Source organism: Hakea prostrata, chromosome 5 (genome assembly GCF_041222555.1).
Source record: "Hakea prostrata isolate BN-2017 chromosome 5, UWA_Hpros_2, whole genome shotgun sequence".
Taxonomy (NCBI): Eukaryota; Viridiplantae; Streptophyta; class Magnoliopsida; order Proteales; family Proteaceae; genus Hakea; species Hakea prostrata.
In genome coordinates this window covers 10,875,029-10,887,626 of record NC_142604.1, presented here as the reverse complement: position 1 = coordinate 10,887,626, position 12,598 = coordinate 10,875,029, and the positions used below count along the sequence as shown (strand labels likewise).

The window sequence follows — 12,598 nt, the reverse complement described above, 5'->3', positions numbered from 1 at the left end:
TCACACTTATAAACGCGTCTTCTAGATCTCAATTGTTGATTTAAAAAATAAAATGTCTTAATCGTTCAAGACATGTTTGGTTGTTAAGAAAAAAAAATTTTAAAAAGTTTTTTTAATAAAGAATTAAAGAAAAGTTTAAGAAAGAGATGAATAGATTAATCATTATTTTTGTCTTATATAAAAAAATTTATTCTCCATTTTCTTTTATCTTTTCATTTCATGGCTCCCAAACATAGCCTTAGATTACGCGTTTCAGCTGAAAGTGGTTAGCTCCTGTTTCATTTCCACTCACTCAGGAAAAAACTATGGGCTTTTACGGTTTTACCCTTTTTAATTAATAATTCATTTTTACTAGTTTTTATTATTATTATAATAACTTAGAAAAGGTAAAAATTGAACCCTGTCCACATTCCACAGAGAAGCAGCTTTTTGACCAGGATAACTGCATGACCTACACCCTTCGATCAAGATACTTTTCTAATCGGACGGTTATAACTTTACATTGGGACGAGCCTTTACTTTTTATTTACTTTAGTGTAACTTTTCTAGACACGCCGCACCGAAAGGAAACCAACAACGCAGTGCCCGCACCTTTCATTTCTTTGTCTTTCAGATCAAATTCCGTTGATTGCCTAATCAATGGCCCATAAAATGCAGCTTTCACTGTTTGACACGTGGGTCGTTCATGTAATTGCAATGGGAATCTTCTCTGACGTGTATATGTCTCGACTTCCAACCACTAAACGACACGTGGACATCACAGTTGCAGCTAGATTTTTTCAAATTCGAAAATACAGACACAGTAAGAAGTAGGAGGATAGAATTTCCCTCCTCTCTTCGGTCATGACACCACTCCACGTTATGACTATATAAAACAACACGTCAATGGAAACAGATCGTCCGCTTGTTGCTCTCGTCTTGCCTCTCTCTCTCTCTCTCTGTCTGAGAAATCTCTGCCATTTCTCCATAAAAAGTCATGGCCGAAACACCACCTCTATCAGAACCACCGCAGCAGCAGCAGCCTTCTTCGCAGTACTGGTGTCACCACTGCGGCAAGCAGGTCGCCGTGGAGACCATAACCGAACTGATTTGCTGCGAATGCAAGACTGGCTTCGTCGAATCGATAACCGCCGTCTCTGACCCTACGGCGTCGCCTCCAACACCGCCTTCTAATCGTCAGAGCCAAGATCCTTCCTTTAGCTTAGAATTTCTTCAGGTCTTACGGTTAATAGCTGAATCTGCTCGTGACGAAGATGCGCTGCCGCAGCCCCCTCAGCCTCAGGATTCTGCTTCAGATACGCCTCCGCCGCCGCAGGGTGAGGGCTACCTTCGGATTGAGCTCGATGGATGGGACAATGACAATGACGACGATGATGATGATGATGAAGACGAACTTGAATTCGGTAACATCGATGCTGATCGATCTGATGACGATGAATTTGAGGAGGTGGATGAAGATCTCGATCGGGAGGAAACGGAGGATCGCCTTCGAAGGCGCCGTGATGTCCTTCGGCTTCGAATTAGGGATTTTGCCTCTCGCGCTAGGACCGGAGAGGGTCGGAGTCGGATCTTGGACTGGTCGGAGATCCTGATGAGATTGGAAGACAACTCGATCGAATTGCGAGTTGGAATGCCTGAATTAGACGGTTATATAGGGAATCCTGAAGATTATGTAGATGCTGCGGGTTACGAGGCGCTGTTGCAGAACCTGGCCGAGAGCGATGTTGGAGTGAAGAGAGGTGCGCCACCTGCGGCGAAATTGGCGGTGTCGGCTTTAGAGACTATTGAAATCACACAGGAGGAGGAGGTTTTGATCTGCGCGATCTGTAAGGAGTCCGTGTCGGTAGGTGGAACAGCGAAGAAATTACCGTGTGGGCACGGGTACCATGGGGACTGCATTGTGCCATGGTTAGGGTCGAGGAATTCCTGCCCTGTCTGCAGGTTTGAGCTACCGACGGATGATTCAGAGTATGAGGAAAGAAAGAAGAGATCGACGGCCACATCGGCTGTTGGATCATCAGGTTCCGGTAGCAATAACACGGAATCTGGTTAATGGACACCTTATGCTTGCAATATCTCTGGTTAGCTCCCTTTCCTCTTTTCCTTTGTTTCTTCCCTGACGCTTTCCCCTGTAGTTTTCGTGTGGATAAAAGAAAGAGATCTATCAACCATATGTTTGCTTTTCTTGTTCGTTCCCGATTTCATTGTAAATATTTCCCCCTTCAGATCTCGGTTCCCCTGTTTCATAATTCTCGTAGGAAGAACTCATTGTGGAAAAAAATCTTTTGCCACTTTTTTCCCCCCCTTTTCCCTTGTTTATCTTTTGCCTGTGGAGTTTGGAGCTGACGCTGGCGCAGTATACGTTCAAATAGGGCGGGCACTTCCACGCCAAGTCCTTCCCTTTTCAAGTCAATGGGTTTTTTCATTTTTTTGTAAGTACGTCATTGAAATCTCTCAAATGTCAATCTTATCTTCTATTGTTTTATAATTTTCTTTGGGTGAAATTCTATATCGAGTTATCAGAGTCTTGTAACCAGTAATAATTAAAGACAATTCAAATTGTCATCCTGGTGAAGAAGATATCGCCACACTAACTAGTAAGTTGTAACCACAGATGTCACACGGATGTCATGGTTCATGGATGTAGTGACTGTCTATTACCTTATCTGGAAAGTAGTATTTGCGGATTAAAATCCTCTGCAATTCTTTCACGGTGCCTTAGTAGTTTTGGACTTGGGAATCTACACATAGAAGGTGTGCTTCAGTTAACTGTGCAAATTCAATTAACCCATTTTTGTGTTCTTCTTTCTTCTTGAGTCTGGGATTGTTGGGTCATAGCAGCACACCTAAGGCCTGCAAGTTTAAGCCACTGCATCGATTTTTTTTTCTTTTTTCTTTCTTCTTTCTTCCTCTCCATGTTGAAATTCTTTCATGGTATGAGGCAGCAAGACGATTGGACTGCCAGGATCCCTTCAAAGTGTTAGGTGACGTGCTTGGTGCTGCAGAGGATCCAGGACCTCATGTGGGTTCTGTCATTTTTCATCCCCGCGTTGATGTTGTAATGGTATATCCTGCCATTGTAGATATTCTTTCCTTATCTACTTTTTAATATCAAAAGTGGTGGACAAATGACAATAGCTTGTCAACCAATTATTAAGGCACAAACTGTGCCTGGATTTTGGACCATGCCGAAACTGTGTACTGAGCTTTTCTTTACGCCACTCTCACAGGGAATCTTTCTGAGTTTATAAAATTGCTTGGTGCATGCCGCTAGATTTCGATCTCGGCTATCCGTTTCTCAAAAATGTTATAATACACTTTTTGGAAAGGGGAGGTCGAGATTGACCGTTCACAACACTGCAGTCGAACTCTAAGTTTTAAGTGTTGTGTTATGTTTGGTGGAAAGAATCTTCACTATGCGTAGAAGAATATTTCAATAGATTATGGGTGTTCTATAACACCCAAACCAGTATAAACATTACAACATCTCGTATTTTTCAAATCATAAATTATATTTAAAATTGTAACAAGGAATACCAAGTTCATAATCGAACATTGGTTAGAAAAATTTGAATGTCCATCTTCCATAACAATTCAATGATCAGCCAAACTGTTATTTGCAGTAAATCTTCTGGGCTTCAACTTCATCTCTTCAAGCAGGTACCAGAAGGCTAGAAGTCCAAACAGAAGATACTGCAATGCCAACAAACATTAATGAACTGCATCTATTTCTTTCCACATAAAGTGATTCTTTTTTAGCTGAGACAGCATTATTTCTTGTTCTTCCAAAGCCACAACGAATGCTATGGTACAGAAGTTGCAACATTTATATGATTTAATGGTGAACTTAGCTTCTCAGAATTCAAGTGCATTAAGGTTTCTCCAAGATCAAACGCCTTGATTAAGTGCATTCTTAAACATTAAAATGTGAAAACAAAAGGCAAAATCAAAGACTAATTTCTTTTTTTTTTTTGGGTGAGAAATCGAAGATTAATTGTGTCAAGTAACTTGAATGCTTAATCAAACCTTTATTATAGGTTTTTCGTTCAAAATGATAGTAACCCAGCCGGCGTAAGGTAGAAACCTGCAAGACATATTAGGTTGGATCAGAATAATCACCAGGGAAGGAAAAATAAAAAATAGCAGACCAAAAATACTAGAATATAGAGGACAAAGATGTTGGAGAGAAAGGGGGTAAAACAAAATTTAAATTGAACTTGAAAGCTACCATCTTGAATAATGGCTGCCCTCGACTGGATAAGATCACCAGCATTGTAATCTATCTATATGCTTTCAAAACTCATTGTTATTTTCAGATGAACAGTGATTCAGAGCAACATTTTGAATGTGTTTCTCACTGTCAAAGTTATTCACCAGCATACACTGTTAGATTGCAAGTTAAGAGTGTTTTCTTACCCAACAATTCTTCCGATAACATGATGGTGTTGAAGCTATTTTTGACCTTCAGGATATATTCCATATCTGTCATTCTCTTCATTGTTATCCCCTGGGTAGAACAGCAACAGAAAATAACATACATTAACTACAATAAGCATGTAATCTAAAAGAAAACAATGTCCAGAAAGAAGGGAATATACAGAACTCAAGGGAGATCAGCATGGTTTTCAGTCTAAAAGCCAAAGACCATTTGGAAGTAGATGTCTAGATTACTTAATTGGACAACCCATCTGGTCACATTTTTCTTATTACCCAGATGCAGTTGTGTATCAAATCTCTTTCCCCATAAGTAATGGTACTGTATTCTATTTAAACTACATGAACTACTTCTATATACAGTATTAAAGAACTGATTCAAGTCCAAGATTTTTTTTTTTGGTAGAAAATGGTCTATATATTAACGCGTGACCCACGCAAGGCATCCAGATTACAAAGATCAAGAAACCCAGGATCTAACATAGGCCAAAGAGTCCGGCACGCTACGGACACAGCCTTACACTCCCTTTTAACATGAAAAAAAGAAATATTTGGAATTCTAGAGGAAAGATTCACCACATCCCAGACTAAGTTTTGAATGTCCACTGGAATCAGTTCCCTGTTGGTCACAAATTCGATCGCCTCCGCCGAATCTGATTCCACCAGGACATTAACAAAGCCTTCCTCTAGAGCCAACAAAATACCTTCTCTAATAGCCAGCATCTCGCCCATCAGGACAGAGTCAAAAAAGGCAGGGATCGCAACCCCTATGATGGGTTTTCCATCTGAATCCCTGCAAACGAGGCCTAGCCCACTTCCGCCCTCACTTAGAGCTGCATCCACATTAATTTTGACGAAGCCCAAAGGAGGAAAAGCCCATCTTACCATCATTCTGGACGATTCTTCTGCTTGAAGACGATCTCGCAACCCGAAGAGAAGAGGTGAAGCTCCGGAATACTCCGCCGCCTCCATTGCCGCTTTCTCCACCACCCGCCGAGAGACCATTGTAATCCCTTAAACACCGGGTCATTTCGGGCTTTCCAAATTCTCCAAGATATGTATGCGATGAGAGATGATGCTTCTCTGAAATCTGATTTCTCCTCAGGTAGGCATCTCTTCCAATTTGAAATCGCATCATGCATCAAAGGATTCACCGGAGGAGAGAAAGAAAAGGGAGATGCAAACCATACTCTTCGGGCGAATCACAGTCCAGTAGAAGGTGATCGATTGATTCCAAAGCTCCACATCGCACAGCTCGGATCAAAACTTTCGATTCTTTTGGAAAGCTCCTCCGCCGCCGGTAAAGCCCTAGCACACACTCTCCATAACATGTTTTTAATTTTTGGAGCCGCATGACATGTCCATATATTTTTCCATACTCTAGAATCAATATTTGTTCTACTGGGTTCTATCGATGTTGAGGCTTGTTGTATTTTTCTTTCTCGATAATGAGTAAGTGATGGTATGGATTTCAGAAAAGCATCGGAAAAGCCTCCTAGGAGTTAAGGAAATTTCATCTTCAAGATAGGATCCCGATCAAAACCTCTTGATTAAGTCCTCCTTAGTTCAGAGATCAATTAGATGAAACAGAAATATCTTATGATCTCGGAGCTTCTCGTTTGAAAGAACGAGATGATCAGGCCTCCAACTCATAGAATCACCCACAACCCAACAAGGATTTGAGTATTTTCCTTCCTTCTAAAACACTTTCCATGCCCAAGAGGGGTTTGTGGAGGGGTAGTTAGAAATTCGAATTTGGAAAGATATCGTTTAAGAAATTTGACAGAGCAGGATTGCTCCACACTCTCAAGCTAGCTTACATAGAAGAGCCGATTCGAAATATGGATCGAAGCCCAAACCCCTCGTCAGAGACATAGTCTCTCCCATGACACAGAAAATCTTCCTCTTGTTTCCTTTTCTCCCATAGAAAAGGCACCTCCAATCTGATGATGAGATTTAGGAAGGATAAAATGGGATGATAGTTGTTTATGGTGAGAAGAAGGAACTCTTAATAGATAGAAGGTTAGATTTCCAAGATTCTACTGTCCTTTTGTATTTGAAAGCTCACCTTCTTTGAAGCTTGAAATCAAGGGAGGCAAAAGGTGGACCCCATGGAACTACAACTGAAAGACGAACCAGGAGAGGTTAGGGGAAGTATATAGAGACGGATATGTTGGAAGGAAATAGAGGTCAAGAATGCTTGATAGGAACGAAGTGAGAAAAAAAAGACATCGAAATAATAGATGAGAAATTGGGTTGGTGGACCAAACAGAGATAAGATTTCATGAAGGGGGTTGAAGAAATTTAATGCCAGCAGGACAAAATAGGGGATATTGGATCTCTGTCAAGCCCCGGGAAGGAGGGCCCATTAACTAAAACATGAAGAGGAGATACAAGGCACAGAGACACCATGAAGAACAGATAAAGGACAAAGTCATCGGACACAAAGCTATATCAATTAAGGGCCAGATCCTTCACATAAATGAAAGCACCAGAGCCACAGAACAAGAAAACCAGGGAACAAAAGGTGAGGCACAGATAACTAAGAACCCTGCAGTAGAATAACTAGTGCTATCTTAAAAGAACAGCACGAGATGGGCAAATTGATCAATGGTTTAGGTGGTTGATTTAGGAATTAAACAAACATAAGTGGAGTTTATTTCCTAGGCATGCTAGAAGAGAAAAGTTGGAGACAAACACAAATACTCCAAAATCCAATAATGTTGATAAAAGGGGGAGTCCAGGGATTAAGGAGAAAAGGAACCAGGAGGACATCAAGAGTTATCTTCGAGTAACTTGGATCAATCAAGGAGAGAAAGGAGGGATAAAAGAGAGAAAATATTCTTATATTTGGCCACTACCAATAGATTCATCTGAAGAAGACAACCAAAGCGAGATCAGTTTCTTCTCTAAAGAGTGGAAGTCGAAAAATTGGTTCTATATAACCACAATTGAGGACACCCTCAGCATCAAAGAATTGATGTAATTCCCCTTTTATTTCGTGAAGGGTTGAAGAACATCTAGCTTCTGAGAAGATGAGAAAGGACAGGAAAAGTGGGTATAGAAAAATGAATAGAGAAAGGGAATAAGTCCCGAAGCGAGCTACCTGAAATCTTGATGTTGAAACCACATTGATTCAAATCTAAAAGGCCTACGGATCCTCCTCCATAGTGTCAATCACAATAGGAAGGTGGGAACCATGATGGGATGAACCACAGAGCCCCAAAGATTCTCCAGAGGCACGGAACTAATGATGTTAGCTCCTCCTTTTTCTATTATTCCAAGTAAAAGTAGGACCGTTGAACCTAGGTCCATGAAGGAGCAATCATTAAGCATTTTCTAAAGTTATCATTATCAAGCTATTGTCATTGATCCCTCTTCTCTTTCCAAGATATGAAAGAATTGAAGCAAAAAAACAGCCTGGAAGCTATTTTGAGATTATCCCATACCTCCTTTTTATCTCTCTTAGGATCCCCAACACCATAGTGATGAAGAAAGGATTGCACCATAAAGAGACTTGCATCAATATATCTCTGTTTGAGTCAATCACCTTCATGTATGTATCGGCCAAAGAGCAAGCCACAACTTCAAAGGCTCAAAGAAACATTATGAAGCTAGCCATTCGGTTCAATTTGCTTTGTTTCATAGAAAACAATCTCGAGTGAATTCGGAGAGGTTAAGGGGAAGGTGTCTCCCACACCGAAGTCAACTCAAGATTTTATAATTTCTCCGGTGTTGATAACCCCAACAACCAAGGGGTCTTCCTCTAAAAAGGAAGGACATTTGAGTGGGAAGCCCGCATCAATATCGAAGCTTCTGCCCCTAATCTCAAGTGGGGTTTACTCTTTATTTATATGCTGAAACTTTACCATTTGTAGGTGATGGTGTATGGAGGTGAGTTCCCTCGCCATCTCTTCATATTGTTTCATTTCCCTTTTGAATACCACGTGGAATGAGGCTGCCATCGATTGCTTCCTTGGAGTATTGTCCCCACATTCAAAATGCTTACTAAATGGACTAGATTCCCACTTCCTTTTATAGTGACATCAGCATATTCTTGTGCATTTCCTCCGAAACTAGTCTCAGAGCTTAGTGAAATAACTTGAAAAATCCTCTACGGATTGGGTTTGGTTGATGTGAAGATAGATGTGTATGAGTAGTAGGTTGGTTAGGTTGGCTGGTAATGGAAATATTGGATAAAAGGGGCAGCAAATTCAACAAGTTAGGTGAGTTTTCTTGAAGTTGTTGCAGCTGGTTATGAAAAGCGAGATAAGATTTGTACAGAGATTGTTCATTGGGACCAGAATTTTCGGAAGAGGAGTGTTAAAGTTGGAAGATCCAGAAGATGGATCAAATTTGCGGGTAATTGCTTAGGCCAGATGTACATTTAGAGCTTGACTTTGGGGCACTGGAGTTAGAGATTACGACATGCAAGGGATAGCTTGTGGGACACTCATGTCAGTGGATTTGACAAGGCTAGAGGATGTAGGACTGGATAACAGGTTGTTGTTGTGTTTTGCAGGAGCTTCATTGGGGTTTGTAGCTACCGGATTCCGGTGGTTGGCCTGAGATGGTGGAGGTGGTTGAGGCATTTGGCTTGCAGAAAAATTGGTGGTAAGAATATTTGCTTCTTCCAAGCATGGGTGGCTAGGCACAAAAGCTCTAATGGAAGTAGAGTAAGGAAGGGAGGGAAGAGAGAACAAGTAGATACATTTCTGCAGTTGTGACTTACTTGATGATTTCGCTTGACTTGGAAGAACTCTTCACACTTGTTATCATTGTGTCCTAGAAGTCCACAGTAATAACAAAATGTGGGAAGTCTTTCATAGCTGATAGCAATGTGTATGGTTTCTCCATTTTTCCTTTTAAATCCAGTCTCTTTTCTGAGCTTCTTGTTAATCTCCACCTCTATTCTGCCTCGTAAGAAAGGTTTCTTCACCCCATCTCTACTACCCTGTATGAGCATCAACATAACAGGAACCCCAACTTTAGCAGCCAGCTTTTGACCCATTTCCATGTTGAGCATTTCTTTTGGAACTCCATAGAAGTGAACCCAGAATTCCTGCTTGTTAAAGTCCCATTTTTCTTCAGCATTCCAATGTTTTAGGACCAAGAGATTGCCTGAAACAGACCATGGAGATCCCTCAAGAACATTCTCAACATCTATGAGATGTTCAAAAGTAAACATGAATAAGTGAGAGCCTAGCTGCTCCACCTTGACCTCATGTAGTAGATTCCAAGCTTTAACCAAGGCTTCATTAACAGCTTGAACTCTAAAAGGTCTCCCTTCTAAGACCTTTCCAACCAAAGTGCATTTAGGATCAGCTTTAGGATACTCATCAGCAGGTAGATCTTCTACCGATATGTACCCATCATCTTCCTCTTCTTCTGATTTCCAGGATGGACTAGGATCTTGATCAGCAGGAGATAACAGCAAGGGAGTGGTCCTTTCCATGAATCCAAAAGGGCAACCAAAAAAAAAAAAAAAACTGGCAGCAAGAAACAGCAAGGAGAAAAGAAGATTGCCGGAGAATCCTCAACAGAAATTCAATAGATCCAAGTGAAGAAAGCAGTGACTCAAGTATCCAAGATTCCAAAGTGACAGCAAGAAACAGCAAAGAGAATAAAAGAACTCCTGGAAACTCCTCAACAAAGATCCAGCAGGTTCAAGTAAAGAGTAGAGTGTATCAAGCAGTACACTAAGCGTAAGCAGCACTCACAAGGAGGAGGGATTGGGACACTCACAGGGAGGACAAACAAAGTTCAATCTCATTCAAGTCCAAGATTACTTCTAAAGGAAAAGAAAATGAGGGTACCAGAACAAGTACCTTTTGTCAGGAAGTAGATCTCATCAGTGCCTTGTCGTTCATGGACCTTAAAAAGAGAATCTCTCAAATCATACCAGAAAAACACATGTAGATCAAGAGTGGAAAGAAAAAAAATGTGATAGTACCTCGATAACACGATGAACGATTGGAGTCTCCCATCCCTAAAATAATGAATGGAGAAAGAATGAATATACACCCAAAAGTATTTGAATGCACAAAATGCATCAGAGGGTGAATTATAATTTATGAACTTCCACAGGACCTCTTGGGTTTATTGGAACTTGGGTAGAACTCATCCTTAACCGTTAAAGAGACCTGTAAGTCTTCACACTGGACTGTTAACATCAAATATGGGATAATTGCTTGAAACCCATACCTCAACACGGAAGGCAACAATCTCTCCGGAACGAAATAGGTGATTTGCTCATGTGTAGAAACAATATATCACCCTGTTAGAAACAGTAAGTGATGCTAGTTAGTTCTTTGAGAGGGCATGGCTAGCACAAAGCTGAAACAAAGCTTCATCTGCAAGTTGGGAATGTCAAGATTGGCCACATCAACTCTCTATGTCACACTGAGAAGGGTCAGATTGTAGCGAAGAATTTGGTTAACTCAGCATCAACATTACTTTTCATGACCAAAACAACCATTAATGCTGGCATAAATAGTTAAATGAGGTTTCACACATGAACTGATGGAAGCTGAATTACCCTTCTGAAACCTGGTTCCATGCTTCCACTGATTACAACTGCGACAGGTGAATCGATTCCACTCAAGCATATCAATAGTGTCCATATCATGAACGGCCATGTCATCAACATTCCTGAAATTTTGACACATCCAGTTTTAGTCCCCTTTGTTCATTATTGACAGCCTAACAATCGATAATTAGGAGAGGTGCAAAGGGGTACCAAAATTGATGGCTTGCGCCTCAAAGCCCCTTGATCTTCTCATCTTTGTTTCCTTTGGTTCTATCAAATGCCCTTTGCTGTTGTTTAGCACGGACCTCTTGCAACGGTTGAATGTTCAAATCTATAGAGAGATGAAGAACCTTCAGTCAGTGTTTCGTTGTTGTGAAAAATAATTCATGGCTTTTACTCCAATGAACTAAACACATAATTCAAAAGCATGAAGAATAGAAGTAAAAACTCAATCAAAGGAAACAATATTCAAAATTATATTGATGAATTCAAGAGTGGAAATTCAAAGATAGGCTACATCTGATCCTTAGAAAAATTAAATTAATTCATACTATAAATTATCACATTGAAAGAAGATGAAGAAAAACTTATTCCCAAGCTTGAGGTCTCCAAAACTCTAAGAAGGTTCTCTATTCTCTTCCAAAGCTCCCAAAAACTTTTTCCCTCTTGTTGGAGTATGCTCTCCTTTTATAGAGTAATTTCTTAGATTAAACTCAGAGTTCCTATCTGACTTAACCAATGAGTGTTTTGACGTAGGAATTGGACTAACTTAGAGAGATCAAATGCATAAATCCACCGTTGGATTTGAAGACCAAAAAGTCGTGAAGCTCTCCTCCAAAATGGGCTCGATCGGACACCGGATGACCATCTGATGAAGGACTTGATCGAACTGGACAGTAAACACTCAAAAAACGGAATTTTTCTGTCTTCCTTATTTGAATTGGATAATTTTTCCTCTTTTCCCGTATTTGATCAAATCCCAGGAAATAAAATATAAAAGCATGCAAGGACTCATTCTCTCCATGTTTTTGACTTGAGGAAGCTTGTAACTTGATGAACGAGACTTTCCTTTCTAAAGTGGAATAAAATCTAGTTGGATTCCATTAGGACTCTCTTTACAGAATTTCTCAATAATACCTTTGCAGATTTTGTTGATAATTTTCTACATGTAAAAGTAATAAATCTTCAAGTACGTGGTAAGCAGCTTGGTCTGCTTAACCAAGGTTCTAGTATCGAAACCTTGTGGATGCAAAAATTCCTTACTGGGAGACTCATCCACCACAACCAATAGTGCGACCGGGTCGAACACCGGATTAGTCAGGGCAAAGCCTTGGAAACTCGGGTTGGCAACCAAAAAAAAATTATAGAAATTAAAGGAAATGATGCAACATATTCATTTTCATATCATATTAGGGCAAATTGATATAAAACAATTGTAAACACATGGAAATATAGTAAATTTATCGTCTAAAATAATATGCATGAAATCAACTTATCATTTATCTTTATAGAAAAAGAATGATAGAGAATAGTCAACAGCCAACGTGAACAGTAGATAATCCTGTCCGCAGCCAATGGATTTGAATCTTTCTATTTATAACTTGATGTGTCAATTTGGTATAGGTCAGGTTTGTT

At 40.2% G+C, this 12,598-nt stretch overlaps 1 protein-coding gene and 1 pseudogene across 1 annotated transcript; one reads left to right on the top strand and one right to left on the bottom strand.

The window, feature by feature from the left end:
- The first annotated feature begins 911 nt into the window (after positions 1 to 911).
- Positions 912 to 3,440, top strand: CIP8 (COP1-interacting protein 8). The gene has a single exon (XM_089157015.1). The coding sequence runs from the start codon at positions 977 to 979 to the stop codon at positions 2,051 to 2,053; it is 1,077 nt and encodes a 358-aa protein (XP_089013141.1). The 5' UTR covers positions 912 to 976; the 3' UTR covers positions 2,054 to 3,440.
- A 154-nt stretch (positions 3,441 to 3,594) lies between these two features.
- Positions 3,595 to 11,216, bottom strand: LOC149015055 (uncharacterized; annotated as a pseudogene).
- Positions 11,217 to 12,598: the final 1,382 nt, after the last annotated feature.